The sequence below is a fragment of the Drosophila subpulchrella genome, chromosome 2L, assembly GCF_014743375.2.
Source record: "Drosophila subpulchrella strain 33 F10 #4 breed RU33 chromosome 2L, RU_Dsub_v1.1 Primary Assembly, whole genome shotgun sequence".
Classification (NCBI taxonomy): domain Eukaryota; kingdom Metazoa; phylum Arthropoda; class Insecta; order Diptera; family Drosophilidae; genus Drosophila; species Drosophila subpulchrella.
This window is the reverse complement of record NC_050610.1, coordinates 8302046-8320259: the sequence shown is the minus strand read 5'-3', so window position 1 is coordinate 8320259 and position 18214 is coordinate 8302046. Positions and strand designations below refer to the sequence as shown.

Below are 18214 nucleotides of genomic sequence, written 5' to 3'. Positions count from 1 at the left end.
TAATTAATATCCTACGGGAATCGTTTTAATCTTTATTCTTTCGATTCTCTGTGATTAATCCACTTAAGATCAAATTGTTTGCCATAATATTACATTAGAAACACTTGGAAATATATTAGAATTCAGCAAATATTTTGCATTTTATTGACGTAGGATAGAAAATGGGAAAATTCGACGACTTAACATTGCTTATTATGCTTGCTTGTTTGTTTCACCATTTAAATGATTTCATTTTCACACTTTTAGATCTAAAACGCAACAACAATACTCTCAGTATTACATAAACTATATCCATTATACATTGTATATATAAACATTAATAGCTAAACAAAAACGTTTATAGGAATGGATTGAACAAATACTCTTTTGTTCGCAGGACTTTTTGTGTGTTTGATAGGGATCGCAATAAGGCTAAAGGAAATAGAATCGAATTATTAACTGCACACCCAAAATGGGCATGGTCTCATTAAATCTCGAACGTGATAAAACAAAGCTTTTCCTTTTGATAGTTTCATATAATATCAATCATCCATGGAGGGTTCGCGTAGGCCATCCGAATGCATTTTCTTGCCAGATATTTCCAGCATAGCACGATCTTCCAGGTTGCTATCCAGCACCGAACGTTTCTGAGGGTTACAGGTAATATAATAAATTATTTAAAAAAGGGTTTAATAAAACCTACATGACCATCGCCTTCTCCGTCCCCTTCTTTTACGGGTAAATCTCCAACGGCCCAAACTTCCATGTTTCGTATTTTAAATTGCTTCCGTTTACTGTGAAACGATAGATATGGAATTATTATAAAATAGTTTTCAAAGAGTAAAATGTTTTGTTCATTTTTATTTTTACTCACCTTAATTGCACATAATCTCGATATGTAGTGCAGCTTTCAACGCTCTGTCCATCGCCAAAACTGCAGTCAAGCCAGAGGCCCCAGAAATCAAACTGACCGCCCATACCCTGTGCACCAGATGTAAACAATTAGCAGAGCAATCAATCAATTACTTATAAACATTACTCACCAGACCATTCGGCATAGTCTGCTGATTCAAATTCAAATACTGATAGTGATCGTTATAAGTTGTGGCCGAAAAGCACCGCATGGCAGGGCTTAAGGTGTAGAGCAAAGAGTTGTCATCGCCCCCAAATTGAGGTTTCACAGACCACGTCTCGGACGCATAGCCACCGAATATGTATTGATCCTCGTCCTCGATAAAGAACAACGTGGGTCCCTTGTCCAGGATTTTTCCCAGCATCGTTGAGAAGCTTTCGCCGTTGATTTTCGATGAGAAGAGAAAACGCCACTTGTGGCGATGCTCGCGGGGCAATTGAGCATTAATATATATAACGTGAGGCAGTTCGATGATTGGGCGATAGTGACTGCTTTGGGGAGCATCTAAAAATGAGAACAAATTGCTCATTTAAAAGTTATCAAGCAAACATATTAATCATTTGAGATTGACGTGGCTATCGCTTTTCTTACCACACAATTCTGGAAGAATTGGAATTTCCATTTCCTTGATTATGTTGCGCTTGCTGCCACCATGGCGACAGTACAGCTGACTGAAGACCTCGCGCCAGATCTGCAGGAACTGGGGAGTGAGGTGCAACCATCGTTCCAAGGCCTCGCTGGGCATTGTGTGCTCCAGTTCCCTGCCCAGATTCCGCATCAGGCCCTTGGCGAAGGTGGCTGCGGAACGCTCTGTGGTGATGAAGCCCAACTCGTGCCACTCCTTGATGCTCGAGTATTTCGCAGTGCTTTCCAAATGCACGAAACTTTTGATCACCGTGTAGATGTACTAGATAAACATGAAATTGAATAATTTTGGAACATTATAAATAAAGAAGAGATAAATTTAAGCTTTTGTATATCAAACAGATGATAAAAAACATTAAAACAATTTTGCAAATCTTTTTACAGTAATTTCAATTATAAGTTAATAAGAGTCTAATAAATATTAGAATCCAAAACAAGAGAGAACGCTATAGACGATGCCATCGACTATCAAATATCCGTTACCCAGCTAAAGGGAGTGTGAGAAGGATGGGATAAGCTTGCTTGTAGCTAGCGCCACCTAGCTTATATAATGAAAAATATGTTCTTTATGGGGCCTTCTACCAGTTACATACTTTCCGAGGAACCTAGTATAGCCTTTTAATTTACGTGTACCGGGTATAATTACCGAAATTCATTCTACCAAATATTTAAATTCTTAGTTCCTTCATTTATTGTTTGGAACTTATTGATATTTTCGATTAAGCAACATAATATATAATACTTTATTTTATATATATAAGTCCTGACCGGAATAAAAAGAAAAAGCTCTTCCGATGGAATACAATTGAGATCAAAGAGCAACCCGATTCGATTACCACCTAAGAGGTGCTCGGGAAACATAAGTTATTAATAATATTTTAATGATATTTGATAATGTTTACAATAATCCCACAAACAGTAGTTTATTTATAGACTCACTTGCTCCAGTTGCTTGCTGTTGAAGGTGTCATTTCCAGTTTTTTCCATCGAGCCCAGCAGCAATTGGATTTTCTGGTCAATGGATCCCCGCTCCATGATGTAGTAGGGCTCGCCGAATTTCTTCATCTGTATGTAGACACATTGCTGACCAGGCTTTGTCGGTGTAAAAAGATACTGGGATGTACATTCGGCCAGCGACCGTTCGATGGTTTGCGACCAAGTTTCCTGTTTTTAAAACAAAACAAAGAACATAAACAAAGTGCGCACCGGATACGTAAACATAATTTTCCCGCTGCTGTCAGCAAATTCTTGCAGGGAACGAAGGTCTGGGAAGCGCTGACACAGATTAACCCATTGAGGGCTAAACACAGAACAAATATGTATGCTTTAGTTGCTCGAAAAATTGTATTAATATTATTCAATTTAAAATAAATTTAAGAGCTTAACAAAAAGTTTATATTTAAAATCAGTAATAATCTAGGGTATCACAGAAATCGTTTTGTGCTGAATACGGATATAATTTATAATACGAATTCATAAGAATTCCTCGCGAGTATCTATTATATCAACATTTAAATTCCCCCTATTACTTCATGGTGAAAAACATTTCTGTTCCGTGCAGTGATTATTAAATTTATGTGAATGCGGGACCATATGGTATGCAGCGAAACGGTTAAGCATATTGTTTATTTTTAATTCAATTGGGCTGGCCCTAATTGACGACCCCTGTCATCGAAATCACGACTAATTCGTTAGCAAGCAAATTCAACAAAGCAAAAGACAAACAACGAAATGCGACCGCAAACAAATTAGACAAATTGTAGACCCGTTCGCAGAGTTTCAGGGAATTATCAGTTTAAGACTGATAACACCTTCGTTGCTATACGCAGATATCGAATTTTGCTATACCCTAGCGACTGTGGTGTTAATCAAACTTGAGCCAAAAATAGATCAAATAAGCAACAATTTAAGGAATCATCTGGTTACAAACGAACATTTTTTGAATGGTTGCATTTCCGTCATCTGTTGCGGTAAAAATAAAACAACTGAGAAATCTGGGGGCTTTGAACCGGCATCGAAAAGTGTTATATCACATTTGTTTTTTAGATTATAAACTGTGTACGATAAAACTGTTTAAGCTTAATGGGTTAAGATAATACCTTTACTGTGGACGAGCTATATACACACAAATGTGTGCACTCATGATAGAGTAGTTGTAGTAATTAAAGGAATTGCTAATTTTCCACAAGTCATTAGAGTATAAGGTTATTTTCCGTTCAAGTTTTCTATTAATAAAGTACTCAGCTGACGTTTTAAGGTTAAAATCTTATTTATAAGTAATTGAGAAGGTAACAATACAAGTGTTGGGGTTTGTAGAGGTATTAGTAATACCTACAAAGTGTAATCATACAAAGTGAAAGTAAATTTGAAGTATAGAAGCTTTTATAGCGAAATCAGTTTTAGAGGTTTTATAAATATTGGAAAATGTGTATTACATTTTGAGATTTACGTAAAAAATAAATTTAATTTTAATTTTAAATATTTTAAAGTAAGTACTGTTTATAAAAATAATTTTTTAATTTTCTTTTTTTTTTAAATATTAAATTAATGGAGTTCTTTTAAACTGATTTAGATGCCTCTTCAGATATCTTTGAAAATATACCCTTTTAAAGGGTGAAAGCGCAGCAGTAAATGGCTATTTGTCATGAACCTGTTTCCTTGTTTTTTTTTTGTTGAAGGAAGTTCAATCCGCGCGTCCTTCAACTTGTGACCCTGACCCTTCCGCCATTGCAGCCTGCAGATGGGCATTGATTTTCGCACCCAAACCTCACACGTGGCACTGCGATTCCCACTTACCACCAGCCTGTCTTGGGTCAACTTTTCGAGGGCTCCACCAGAGGCGTTTTTGTAGGCCGATTCCAGCATGCGGAGCTCCTCCGACGTGTAGAGATTATCCGTCTCCCGCTTGCCACTCGCATTTCCCATTTCCTTCGGGCAGAATAAGTTCGCTGGTATTACGACAGCTGGTAAACAAACAACGCAGCTGCTGCTTCTTGTGATCGCGGATTTTAATTGAAAATAAAAAACAAACAACACAACCTAGAGCTGGTAGTAAAATCGATTTCTCTTCGGCCCCATCGATGCAATCACAAATTTTGAGATATCGATTATTCGCCGCGTTGCCAACACTTTGAGTGGTTGCTGCACCTGCTATTTTGGGTGGGTGTACTTGGTAACGGAAAAAAGTAAACCGCTTAGCAAAACCGTTTTTTAAAAAAACGTTTTTTTTGGTAAAAATTCAAATTTATTTCAATTTTTCGGAAGTTTGCCATAAGTACTGCTTATTAAGCAGCTTTACTTTATTAATTAGCAGATCCCAAAAAGTATTTGTTCCACTTCAATAAACAAAGATGGGTTTTGAATCAATAATATCAACCAGTCCTTGCTATAATATTTGCACATTTTAATGAGAATGGTACACAAACCTTTTTTGCTTTATTGTTTGTCTGCTGAAATAACTTTCTTAAGTCTGGTATAAAAGACACAAGTTCAGGGATTTGCCAAGCAGTAACATCAAAATGGTTATCAAAATCATGCTCTAGCAAAAGACTATTTATATGTAAGGCTCGCCAGCCTACGACAGTTTCCTTTGTTGTGTGGTAATACATTATGAAATTGTATTGATTTTTTCAGATTTATTAAAACTGTATAACTAATTACCATACTACTTCCTAACACAAAATGTATAAACTAATAAAGTACAGTATTTACTCCTCAAAATGCTAATGCATAACTTTAGCATAAAAACTAAATTCAAATTTGTATATTGGAATGCGGTTACCTCCTTCGACTTATCGATACCTTTGCCTTTATCGGGGGCAATTTTGAAATTTACGTTTGTTACCTTAGCAACACGCCGTATTAAATCAATTGACTAGCCTAAAAATTCTCCCACACAAAAAAAACAACAAATTCCCATACAAGGGCCAAAGTTATTTCAGACATACAACTGGTCAAATTCTTAAGGAATCCACCCAAGAATTAGGATGAATGTCACCAGTAGCGGAACGTCCCAGCATCGGGGCCGGAAAATTCGAGAACAGTGCGGATCCTGTCCGAACAGATTCTCCAAGGACAAGCGGCAGGTGATCGCCGAGGATTCGGATACCACGGAGGTGGAGTCGTCCACGGATGAGGAGGATCGCTGGAAAGAAGTGGCCCGGGCCGCTGAAATTCCGGCAGACTACTATAATATCCAGAAACTGGTGAAGTACATCAAGGCGGGCAATCAGACAGCCACTATAGTATCGTTGTGCTGCTTGAAGGACTACGATCTGAGCACCCAGATCAATCAGTTCGCCATCTCGGATATCGGCGGACTGGATGTCCTGGTCAACATTCTGGAGTGCAGCGACACCAAGTGTTGTTTGGGCGCCCTCACCGTTCTCTCGGATATCACCCTGAACATCGATATAAGGAAGACCATCGTGGATCTGGATGGTATTCCGCTGATTGTGGACATTTTGAACTCCTCGATGAAGGATCTGAAGACCATGGCCGCCGAGACATTGGCGAATGTGTGTAAGGTGCGACTGGCGAGGAAGTATGTGCGCACCTGTGGTGGAATCCCCAAACTTGTGGATCTAATCGACATTAAACTGAAGTAAGATGGCATGAAATTACACATCTCTACATTTTTATCCCATCCTCGTCACTACGACTTGCGAAATTTACTAGTAGTAATAGTGATTCTAGTAGATTTCTGTGGGCTTATATTTAAGATAGCAAAATATTGATAATTTCTTACCATTATATTTTAAAGACTAACAAGATATAAAACTTTAAAACTAATCTTAAAAAACCAATGAAGATGTTTAATATATTTATTTACCATAATAGATAGCTTTTTTTTTGAAAAATTTTTTTTTAACAGAATAAAGATCTGAAATAATTTAAATTATTAATCAACATTGAAGTTTTATAACCCACCTAAATAATTGTAGTTAAAATTTTTTTTTAAATGCACCATATTCATTATTTTATGTTTCAGTATTTTAAACAAAGATAAAATTTATAAATATCTTATAACATCAAACGAAATGTATGCTGTTGGTTTGATAAAGAAATCCATAAGAATTCTCTGAATACATTTCAGCATTTTAAAGACCCCTCGTGACCAATTGAGCGCAGATGATCTGGAATCGCTGGATATGACGCGAGCTGGAGCCCGAGCCCTTTTTACCTTAGCTGATTCCAAGCACAATATGGAGCAGATGCGCAAAAGTGGAATAGTCCCACTGATGGCTCAGCTTCTCAAGTCCTGCCACATTGATGTGGTCATTCCCATAATGGGCACCGTTCGAAAATGCTCCTCGGAGCCCAAGTTCCAACTGGCCATCACCACCGAGGGCATGATCCCCGATATTGTGATCCATTTGAGTTCCGAAAACACGGAACTCAAGATGGAGGGCAGTACAGCGATCTATAAGTGTGCCTTCGATGGGAATACCAGGGATCTGGTGAGGGAGGCGGGGGGCTTGGAACCCCTTGTTACGATTATTAAGGACAAGAACATAAGGGACAATAAGCCCCTTTTGCGAGGTGCCACTGGAGCGATTTGGATGTGTGCCGTAACCGATGCGAATGTAAAAGTGCTGGATCAACTGAGAACTGTTAACAACTTGGTGGCCCTGCTGAATGATGAGTGCGACGAGGTGCTGACCAATGTCACCGGAGCCATATCGGAATGTGTGAGGTTCCAGAGCAATCGAGAGCAATTGCGACAGGCTGGAGGACTGCCAGCCATGGTCTCCCTACTCAACAGTTCCCATGCTCCTCTCCTGGAAAATCTAGCCAAGGGCTTGAAGGAGTGCGCCGAAGATCCGGAAAGCATGAGGATTTTGGAGGATCTAGATGCAGTACGACTGATCTGGTCTCTTTTGAAAAACACCAGCACAAGGGTTCAGGCCCATGCCGCCTATGCCATATGTCCTTGTGTTCGAAATGCCCACGATTCGGCTGAATTGGTCAGGAGTCTAGTGGGCGCCATGGAACTGGTGGTGGGTCTGCTAAAGTCCAAGGATATTATGGTCTTATCCGCCGTCTGTGCAGCCATAGCGACCATTGCCCAGGATCAGACTAATCTGGCCATCCTAACCGATCTTAGGGTCATCTATAAGCTGGCCGATCTCGTCCAGACCACGGATGATCTGCTGCGAATGAATCTGGCAGCTGCCGTGGCCGCCTGTGCCTGCTTTGGCAATAATACCGAGGAGCTGGGACGCCTGCGCACCGTGACTCCGATTGTCACCTACATGACCAGCGACAATCCTCTGGTGCATCGCAGCACGGCCATGGCGCTGGAGAAGCTTTCGATGGATCCGCAGAACTGCATTACCATGCACCAGGTGAGAATCTACTTTCTTAGCTTCTTAAGCATCTTATATTTTGGTATACTATGCTATTCTTAATGTTAAAATGTACATGTCTAAGAAAGTTAACTTTAAGTTGAATTGATCGGAAAGACAAATTCGTTTTCTTAAGTTGATGTTAATTTTATGAACGACGAATCTTTAAAGTCTGTCACATTTAACTAGAGCGTTTATCTTGAAGGTCCAACGTTGTCTCTTAGAGTTAACAGTCATATAATACCTAACATAATATTAGGAAACTACATTGTTCCAAAATAGCAAATCAACTGAAAGACAAACAATTATATGACAGTAAGAGACTAAGGGTACGTCTCTTAATGTTTTGAGGCTATATATTAAAAAAAAACTAATCTAAAATTTAAAAACTTCTTTTATTCTTCAGAGTGGAGTGGTTCCGTTCCTTCTGGAGTGCATTGGATCTACTAACAAGGAGCTCCAGTTGGCCGCCGCTGGTTGTCTGAGGAATATCCGTGAACTGGCTTTGCGAGCCGAGGAATATCTGCTTAAAATCGACGATGACTGAACTTCTTTATCGCTTTGTTATGTTTTAAAATTACTATTTGACTAAATATATATGCCAGTGCTAGCAATTACCTTACAATCTTCAAATATAATATTATTATAAATTGTGGTCTTTCAATCCTTCCTGTTCCAAAAAATAAAATTAAATATTTTACGAAATTTAAATAAAAAATTTGACATGTAATCATGTCAAGTTGGTAATACTAGGGCATACAAGATAACTATTTTTTCCACATTTTTGGAAACTTTTAAAGGTTCTTTAAAGTATACAAAAATATAGTATTAGCGTTCGTCCTTTTTAAGTTGTATACTTGTAGATACAATTATAATCGATTTCAAAAGCCCAGTGGTTTCCCATAAAAACAAATTACTTTCCATGACAATAACATCTAGCTATATATTTGTCACTACATTTTGACTAACTAAGCTCGACCCTCCCTGGACTTAAATTCCCCCTCTCAATAACTGGCGTTGCTGCCCCTGGTGGAAATGCTCATCCGTCGCTCCACGCGATTTGTGTGTGGCAGCAGGCATCCCGGCGGTGGATATCGCCATCTCCGTGGTCGGGACAACAGAGTTCCGTCCGTGGAAGCTCTACTTCGGAAGGGGGCATCGATATCGCTACGTGAGCTGCTCAAACTACTGCTCGCAATCTCATCCGTGGACTCTGTGTGATCACCGCTGCTCTCCTCCAAACAGGCGCTTCCGATGACCAGAAAAGAACGTCGACCGGCGCCCAAGGACGAGGCATCGTAAAAGGAACAGGATCCCGAATCGGGGGTAAGGATACCATCGTTATTGGCCACATCGCTCGTGGAGCGCTTGAGCTTGGGGAATTTGCTAAAGACCCGCCAAAAGCGAAACACATCGCGAAAGACGTTCTGAACCTGAACAGAAAGTAAATATTAAATATAAATAATATTAAATACAATTTTTGATAAATATTAAAATATTTATATTTTGAATTACTAGAAATAGATTTGCCTACCTGATCCACACTTTCTCTAACAGAAACCTCATGAAAACAGGCGCAGGACAGCTCTTTGAACCTCCGTTGACCCTCCTCCAAGGTGACCATTCGATCTCCGGGCTGGTCTGTCTTATTGCCCACCAAAATGACAGGAATATCCAATATGTAGTCCTAGAAAATAGAAAGAACGTTATTGCTGAAACTAGAGGTTCTCAATCACTCACTTTGCTGGCCGAGCCCAACTTGCGTCTTCGTTTGTTGTAATTAATGAGGAACTTTAAACGACTGCACTCATCGAAGGAACACTTGTCTGTGATGGAATACATGAGAATAAAGGCGTCGGCCCAGCGGATATTGGACTCCAGACTAACGCCATCTAGTTCCTAAAAGAGAAAGAAGTCTTAATAAATATTTACAAAATCAAATCTACTTTAAAACCCACTTGCAGCTGGCCGGTGGCATCCAGAATGTCAAACTGAATGGGCTCCTTGTCCAGCGTGGTTTGGCAGGTGTAAATCTTCTCCAGATTAGGATCATATTCGCCAATGAAGCGTCGGGTAATAAAACGCACCACCATGGCTAAATTGGAGAGTCCCTTAAGTTTGGATTTCCTTCATTTTTTCGGAGGTGAGCGGAGAACTCACCCGTTTTTCCCACGCCACTTTGGCCCAAGACCATAACCTTCAGGGTCTTTTGTTTGTTGGTATGCAGGCCCAACTTGACCAGCGATGACTTTGGCGAGGTGGCATTCATTGCAGAGACCAGGAACAATAGTCTGGAAAATATAATAAAAAAACTGGCTAAGTAAGGATATTGTTAAGGATAAAGTTGTTGATAAGATTGGGGCATACCCCTCTTTTAACTCTATTAAAATTCGATCATTTATAAATTTATTAAATTAAATTTTCTAAAAATACCTTTGTTATAAATACAAAAGTTTCTTAAAAAGGTTTTTTTTTATAAAAAATGTCAAAGAAATAGAAAATTAAGACTTAAATCTCTAAAATATTATAGATAATATTATACTTTTTTTTTCGGAACCCTCATTACGTTTGTGTATATCGAACTATTATGTTTTATTTATATTTTATAATATCTATTAGCCTACTCAATCTTTTTATAAATCTCTACCTGAAATCGTTTTGTAATATATATCTGAAATTCTAACATTTTTATTATTTGACCAAAAAATAGACCTACCCCAATTTCCACTCCATCCTAGGGTATAAATATCTACAGTATTTAGATTGGGTCTGGGTGTTAAGGTCTCGTATTTCGGAGACAATATGTCTGTTGGGTGTGAGTGACACGACCTTTGTTGGCCCCAAATTCCTGATGCTGTTGTGGCTATCTCTGATCTCCTTAACCCACATCAAAAGTGCTTAGTACTAAAGAATGAGACTAGACCAAGTCGCTTTCTAATTTCGGCCAACGACTTCCACCAATATTGCATATCTTTTGGAAGTGAAGACAGGCAAATCTTGTTTACTACACTTAAAAATACAGGCCAAATGTTTTTATGGAAAATGTAAACATTTTTAAATGATTATTAAAGAAACTAAATTTTGTTAGTATACAAAACTAAAATATTTGTATATAATTTGTTATTTGTTTTTAGAAATTATATACTAGAAAAATGGTTAAAATAATTTAAAATTGTCGTTATGGCAAGCTTAAAGTGGGTTTTTAACGATTTAAAATTTTAAGGAACTGATTCGCTTTAATATCCCTTAATTTTTTACTCAAAGTGCTTGAGTTTCCAAACCCAGCAGGAACACTAAACAAAAGACGCTCGGTTTGCGTGTTTTTTATAGCCACCCATGGACATACGTATGTGGGTGAGGATATGGGGATGCGGGAGTAAGAGTGTTTGTGCTTTTGATAAGGTCAACAATGTCAGACTACCGACAACTATGAAACATTTATTGGACACTTTCTGCGTTGTCCTCCAGAAACAGCCGCAGACGCAGAAAAAAGCGGGAAAAGCAGTATAACTCGTCGTCCTTCAGCATTGTCACGGTCATTATTATAAATTATAAGGACACGCCCCTGTCAGTCGATTAGCGCAGGATGTCAGAAGATATCAAAATATGGCACAACTAGCAAAATGAAAACACTTGCTGAGAAACGAGCAACAAGTGACAACAATAAAAAATCAATTATCACTTGTGTCAAACGGAATGTTGCTTGTTCATTTTGTGTCCTTCATTTCCGCATATCGATGGGTCCTTCGATTGTGGCCATACACTTATGGGAAGAAGCTTCTGGCTCAGTTCAATGACACGTGCCAGCATGTGTGTTATTTAAGGGAAAACTACTAACAATAGGGAACAACAAAATAGGGAAAATATTTCATTCTGCAAAAATTATTTCCTGATTAAACGATAAAAGTGACTACTTAAACAATTATTTAAATATATATTTTATCATGGCTAAGCTGGTAATAAGAATAGTTTGAAAATGTACAAAATATATTTAATTGGTCTTCAAACTCCATTAATTATGAAGCCATCTTATCAAATTAGTTATTAATAGGAGTATTATTTTCATCTCCCTTAGCAGTAATTACTTTTTTATTTGTATTTCCTAAAGACGCTGCCAATTCATTACACTCCTGGAAGGATTCATCACTATTCCTCAGTAATTAAAACGTATTTTCGGTTGAAGAATAATTGCCCATCTTTTAAGGTTTCTCAGAGGTATTGAACTGTGGCAAACTCCTAGACAAAGTGAAACAAATGAACTCGACAGCACAGCCGGGCGAAACTAAGTCCAGCTTACCTCACCTCATCTAAAAACCAGATCCACACCATTTGCTGGGGTTTCACCGTACCAAGTTTTGCTGCGTAGATTTTAATTAGTTGGATTTGAAACTCAAACACTCGACGGTGCGTGCTTAATGAAGCATTTTCCCGCTTTCCTGTTGTTCCCGGCTCGAGCTCGGATTCCCATTCCCATTCCTTAGCCAGCTGCCGCATTGCCATGGCCGCAGCAACGTGGCGTATACGTAATGCCCAGCATCAAGTGGTTTTTTGGGCGGGCTTTAAGCTGGAATCCGAAAAGTTTTCTCTGTAGCCAGACGTTTTTAATCCCCAGCAGAGAAAAACTTTTCTGTTTCCCTGCTAATTTGTATTTAATTATACATTTCGGTGGAAGTTCTCTTAAAAGCAAGTCTCGCCGCCATGTTTTGGTTTTCACACGCCCAAAAGTGTGCAATGGAATCGTAAATTTATATTTTTATTTTCTTGCTTCTTTATTTCAAGAGTAAAACCATTTCTATTCACTTTTTATAAGGCAGAAAATCCTTAAAAACTGAGGAGGATGATGGTTGAGGTCATTGGACAAAAGATGATTTGAAGGATGGGTAGAAAAGTGGAATGCATTGGGGGAAGGTGTAAAGCAGCAGCATTAGCACACACTAATGAGTTTCCAAGAATTTCCACAGAAATGATTAAGGGTATTCGCCGTGTTACAGCATTGATGCCTCTTAAATGAAATCAAATGGAAACGATTGGTTTCCGAGGCAGTGTTTGGAAAAGCTGGGCTCTCTTGAACAAAAATAAACAAGTCATTGCAGTTGAAGAAGCAACAAGTACGTATAAGTGATTGAGTGATTGCCCGAAATAGCCATCATTTTCAAAATCAAATTAATACGTTTTAAATTACATTATAAAACGATGAATTTCTCTTGAACTTGTTGAACTTGAAATTGTTACATTAAATTACACTTATCTCCTAGGTTTAATTTTTGTTATTTTTATTAGTTTCTTTTTAATGTTCTTGAACTGGTTTTTAGTTTAAAAAATCAAAGTACTATGAAAAAAACACTAATCACGTGTTTGGCAATGCAAGTTTTTCTATAGTTTTCGTAAATATAACACTAATTCTTTGAGTATGTTATTATTTCAGAACGTATTTAATAAATTACGTGTTTACTTGAATCGTTAAAAACCAAGGCTGTTGTGTTATTAATTTTCCCACAAAAGAAGAACCGCCAGGCTTATCAAACTAATCTACATGTGTGCCATAATTCTTAACTGCCAAAAACTATTCCACTTTTGCGTAGTAAGTTCCTGGCAACAAAAGCACCATACATCTGGGCAGCTTATCTTGCATCGTTCCACTAAACTAACCCCAACCCATCGAGTACCCCTTATGTCAGTTAATGACAGGACTCTCGCATGTCTGAATTATCAGGACGACGACCGGACCTTGGCTTAGGCATTGAAAATGAAAACCCCAGCAGCGAGGCGATGAAATGAGTTGGGTCCCGTTGGGCTGTTGACCCGGTTGTTCTGTTTACCAACACATGTCGCTCTATTGCGCACCCGAAATAATTCCAGGTCCAGACGAAGATTGAGTTACGGCACTCTATAGTTTTCCCCCGCGATTTTCAACACCCTCAACGCTCTATCCTCTTTTCATTTGGCACGTGCTGAACAGTTGTAGTAGTCATCGCCCCGAAAGTTGATGTTGATTGGGTTGATGAGGATGATGAGGATGATTATGCCGTTTGGAGTTCCACAGAAAACAAATCAAACTGCCCAGCCAACAAGTGGTTGTTCAGGAAATGAGGGGGCAATGAGGGAGGATGAGGGTACCGAGTTGTTGGGTTGTCATGGTGCCAACCAATTCCACTTTCGGCTAAGGCTAAGGTCATGGGAAGTGCGCCACTCGCCGAGCGGCCCATTGTTGATGATTGGAGTTGCCCACTCCAGGCAGTCTCAATGATGCCCCTGCCCAAACCACTTTTTCCCGCGTTTTTTGCTTGTCATTTCATTTTGGTATCGAGCAGCCAGTTAACATTAAAAACATTTGCACACAGAGAAACAAAAAAAGGAACAAGAGAAACCAAATTATTTATTGAAAGGGTACCAACAATAAAAGTATTGCAATATAATTAAAATCTGATACACATAAAGACAATACTATAGTATACTTGATATAGGTAACAAATAATGTTCAAGTTAATTAATTATGTTTGCAAACACAATACTTCTAATTAAACAAAGATATATTATTGTTACCTTCCTAATGTGTTTTTCAATGCCAAAAACAGTTTTGAATTAAAGTACACCAATTAAAAATAATTAAAAATTCGCACGCATGTAAAAAAATCTATAGAAAATATTTAATATTTATTTATTATTTCAAACACAAATTGTTTATTTTAATATTATTTATTATGGTATTTTCTTTCACTGTGCAATATCATCGAATGTTGCCATTGGTTTTTCACTCACTCACTCAGTTTGTTTTGCTGTGCGGCCATGAAATTGAAAATGCGTAAAAATCGTTGGAGCTGGCGGTCAACTTCCTCCACATAAGTATTCACCTTGAGTGGGGTTTAAATATATATAAAAATAAGTATATGAAAAGAAATTGCTTTTCTTCTTTTGTTATAAAGCTTTAGATGCAGACATTCCTAAATCAGCGCCATAAATATAAGTCAAGCGTCATAAATGTTATTTTAGTTGGACTCACATGGGTGATTTTTGTTGACTAAGCATCATTTAAATAAATATACACACAAAAAATTGTATGAATAAAAATGAATGGTAAGTTGTGTGTATTATTGTGTTTGTTCGTTGGTCAAACTGACAATTTGATGGGTTTGGTCAATTTTACACAAAAGATTTTTTGTGTAGACATGATTTTTCTTACCAGAAAATGAGGTTTATGTTATGTCAAGGAATAAGAAAAATTCAAGAAAAAAATGAAAAAAGAAAATGGGGTGAAGGACACAACTTTAAAAGTTTTAAGCTGTTTGACATTTGATATCTTGGTAAGGTTGGGTCGAGACTTTTATCGGAACATAATGAGAAAACCAAAAAACAATTTAAAATGTTAAAATGTCCTTGTCTCATTTTAAACAAATTTATTTAATTTACTTAACTTCAAAAAATCTTATTTTGTTCCATTATTTAAATTTATATTACACAAATGAACATTTCTCTTTTTATAACATTTTTCTATAAAAGTGTGTATTTTCCTTTATCAAACGGAGCCCACTGCGCATAATTATTATCAAATATGGCAGGCATTTTATCTGCTTATTTTCTTTCCTCCTTACTCCAATAAAAATTGAGTTTTCTCATAAATATCAATGGAATTTATGAGGGGGTACAGCGCTACGCATTGGTGAGAACACACAAATTGAAAGAAATCTCTTTAGCCTCAGACATTTCCTGCCACATTTGCCACTTGTCGTAGGCCGAGATGCAAAATATCAATAACTCAGAGAGCCCCATAACATGTTATAACCCTCCCCCCATAAGCCACCCAACCCTTAACTTTCTTCCAGCTTTCTGCTCTTTATGAGCACATCCTCATAAAATTCCCATGCACTTGTCGTACCCACTCATTGTGTCAGTTGCTCGGAACGATGAATTATATTTGATACCCTAACTGAAAGGGGGCTATTGGTTTTTACGATTGTTTATTGCAAACATCATAAAATATTAGATTAACATATCTTAGGGATAGTTTTAAAACTATTATGGCCTTTAATAAAATATAGTACATTTTCGGATGTTGAACAACAGATTTATTGTTTTCAAAATATATTTCAGACTGCACTTCCGAAATAATAGTTTTTTAAATAACAAAGCAAGCAAGCACACCAAAAACCAGTAAAATGTTCACTTAATATTTATAACAATTTGGGACTCAAGTGCGATTTTTTTCAGCCATTAGAAAATGAATAAAAAACATTTTTATACAAAAGTACATTTTTTTAATCTGAAGAAAATTGCCCAGCACTGTACATTTTAATAATTCAGAGCACTTAAGAAAATATTATTTTTAAAATTCAGAGCACTAAAGATAATATAATTGTACATAAGAGCAGCTAAATATTTATAGGGTATATCAGAGTTCGATCTACTACCTGAAACTCTATATTCGATTCGATAATTTTGCGGCTATGGCGTTTGTCATCGTTTGCTACTGTCTCTGGTCGCGTCTGCGGTTGGGTGGCAATAAAACGCTTTTGTTTGTGGCTTTATAAGCAGCTCACAAAGTAAGAGCCGGCCGCCACCGCACTTCAGTATCGGGCGCTATTAACTAGTCACATTATGAAGGTGCAAGGTGTTTCCAGATCGCGGGCACAGGTGCTGGGGCCCCTGATTATGTTTTGTGGATATAATAAATCTTGTTGCGCCGCAGACACCCTTTTCCTGACCCAAAATGAGATGTGAGATTACGCATAGTGGACGGGCGAATGAAACGAAATTTGCATTTCACTTTTGCACAGACAAGCTGGCGACCTTGCCGCCAAATTTAAAACATATCAAACAAACAAATCAAAAACAGACTGAAAGAGATGGAGAGGCACACAGCAATTTGTTTTATTTCTGAAACCATTTCAAAGTCAAACAGTTTTGCACAAGACTTGTATTTATTTGGCGGAAGTGGCAACAATCAAAGCCAATTAAAATGATTTACAAATCGCAAGAATCGAGAGATATATGCAGAAAACCATCAGGTGAAAAGTTATAGTCCATTGGCTAGACACGAGTCAAGGCCGACTGGAGAGTCAAATAATAATCGAGCATGAGCGGAACTTTTTAGGGGCTTCACATAAACAAATATTTCAACATAACATCACAAGTATTTGGTTGATAGCGTATTTACTCAGTCTTTTTTGATGTCAGTCCCTCCGAAAAAACACCCTTTCCCACGCCTCTGCGCCACACAAAAATGTTTACAAAATAGACGAGAACTAGAAACAAGTTGAAAATCAAAACTTTTGATTTAATTTATTATGTGTTTGTGATTTGCTCTGTTTGCTAAAATTATAAAACAAAGTTTTCTTAAATTCGATTTCCATAAATTTGAGATTTCTATTAAATTGTAACATTAATTATGTATACGCACCGTTGAAGCAAGATTTTTGTTTTCCTCTACAAATATTTATTGATGTGTAATAATTTTATTTTGTATACGAAACCATTTTACGAGAACAACTGGTTAATATTTCTTTACAATTATCGGTTATTCTTAGGAATATTAAGTATACGCACTAGTTAAAAAAATATTTATATCAAATATTAAGTTTTCAAAAATGTTAAGATATTTTTATCTATTTAAAACACATTTGTATATTTGGCAAATGTTTGTTGGTTTAATTTGTGAACTTTATCGACTGTTTTCTGTTAACACTATAAAATATTATTTGGCTAATTGATGCTTGTTTTTGTTTTGGTTTATTTTATGTACTGTCTTTTATATTTAATTTATTTTTATTGATCAAATTTTTTCTTTTGTTTATAGAGACTCCACTTTATTAAAATTTGTTGTTAAATTGTAAACGTTTTTTTATTTTTCTTTATTTATTTATGCATTTTATTTTATTTGGCGCATTGTTGACACTTCAGCTTCCTGTTTCGTATTAAGCCTCTGGCTCGCAGCAATTATGCTTTTATATATCCAACTAGTACCGTCGCCGATGCCATCGAAGTGGGTTTATTGCGACGCAATGCCGACCGATGCGTTGCCATTGTAAGGCAATAATAAAAATACAACCACCCACTTTTCCGGCGATTTTCCACCTTCGCAGCGCGGTCGTGAAAGTGCTGGCAATATGTGGACCAGAGTAAAATGCAAAAGAGTTCGGTAAGGAGGTGCACCACATCCCTTCCACAAAACACGCACCACGCAAAACCGGGTTGCCAATCTGAATGTGCGGCAAAAACAACTCAACCCCGATGGTTTTTCTCTGCGACCGCGACGCGTCGCAACTGCTGCGCTGCCGTTGCTTGAATGAAGCTTCAATCAGAAAGCGCGCGCAATTTTCCGAAACCATGTTGCCAG

The 18214-nt window shown here is 37.5% G+C and overlaps 3 protein-coding genes across 4 annotated transcripts; 1 reads left to right on the top strand and 2 right to left on the bottom strand.

The window, feature by feature from the left end:
* Window positions 1-199: 199 nt before the first annotated feature.
* LOC119546124 (MTOR-associated protein MEAK7) lies at window positions 200-4578 on the bottom strand. Its single transcript, XM_037852217.1, has 7 exons — window positions 4334-4578; window positions 2477-2701; window positions 1484-1799; window positions 1023-1396; window positions 854-960; window positions 683-773; window positions 200-626 (listed from the first exon to the last, which is right to left on the bottom strand). Exons 1-7 carry the CDS (start codon window positions 4460-4462, stop codon window positions 522-524), a joined length of 1347 nt encoding a protein of 448 aa, XP_037708145.1. The 5' UTR covers window positions 4463-4578; the 3' UTR covers window positions 200-521.
* Window positions 4579-5397: 819 nt separating this feature from the next.
* Window positions 5398-8489, top strand: LOC119547018 (armadillo repeat-containing protein gudu). The gene is made up of 3 exons (XM_037853687.1): window positions 5398-6140; window positions 6633-7884; window positions 8291-8489. The coding sequence occupies exons 1-3, from the start codon at window positions 5524-5526 to the stop codon at window positions 8429-8431; spliced, it is 2010 nt and encodes a 669-aa protein (XP_037709615.1). The 5' UTR covers window positions 5398-5523; the 3' UTR covers window positions 8432-8489.
* Window positions 8490-8829: 340 nt separating this feature from the next.
* LOC119546942 (ras-like protein) lies at window positions 8830-18147 on the bottom strand. 2 transcript variants are annotated; one of them, XM_037853580.1, is made up of 7 exons: window positions 17279-18147; window positions 14648-14735; window positions 10045-10175; window positions 9843-9979; window positions 9625-9783; window positions 9419-9571; window positions 8830-9317 (listed from the first exon to the last, which is right to left on the bottom strand). In XM_037853580.1, the coding sequence occupies exons 3-7, from the start codon at window positions 10151-10153 to the stop codon at window positions 8889-8891; spliced, it is 987 nt and encodes a 328-aa protein (XP_037709508.1). In that variant the 5' UTR covers window positions 10154-10175; window positions 14648-14735; window positions 17279-18147; the 3' UTR covers window positions 8830-8888. The 2 variants fall into 2 exon arrangements, with proteins under 2 accessions (XP_037709508.1, XP_037709507.1); XM_037853579.1 differs by lacking the exon at window positions 14648-14735 and having other exon boundaries at window positions 8831-9317.
* Between the last annotated feature and the right edge of the window lie 67 nt (window positions 18148-18214).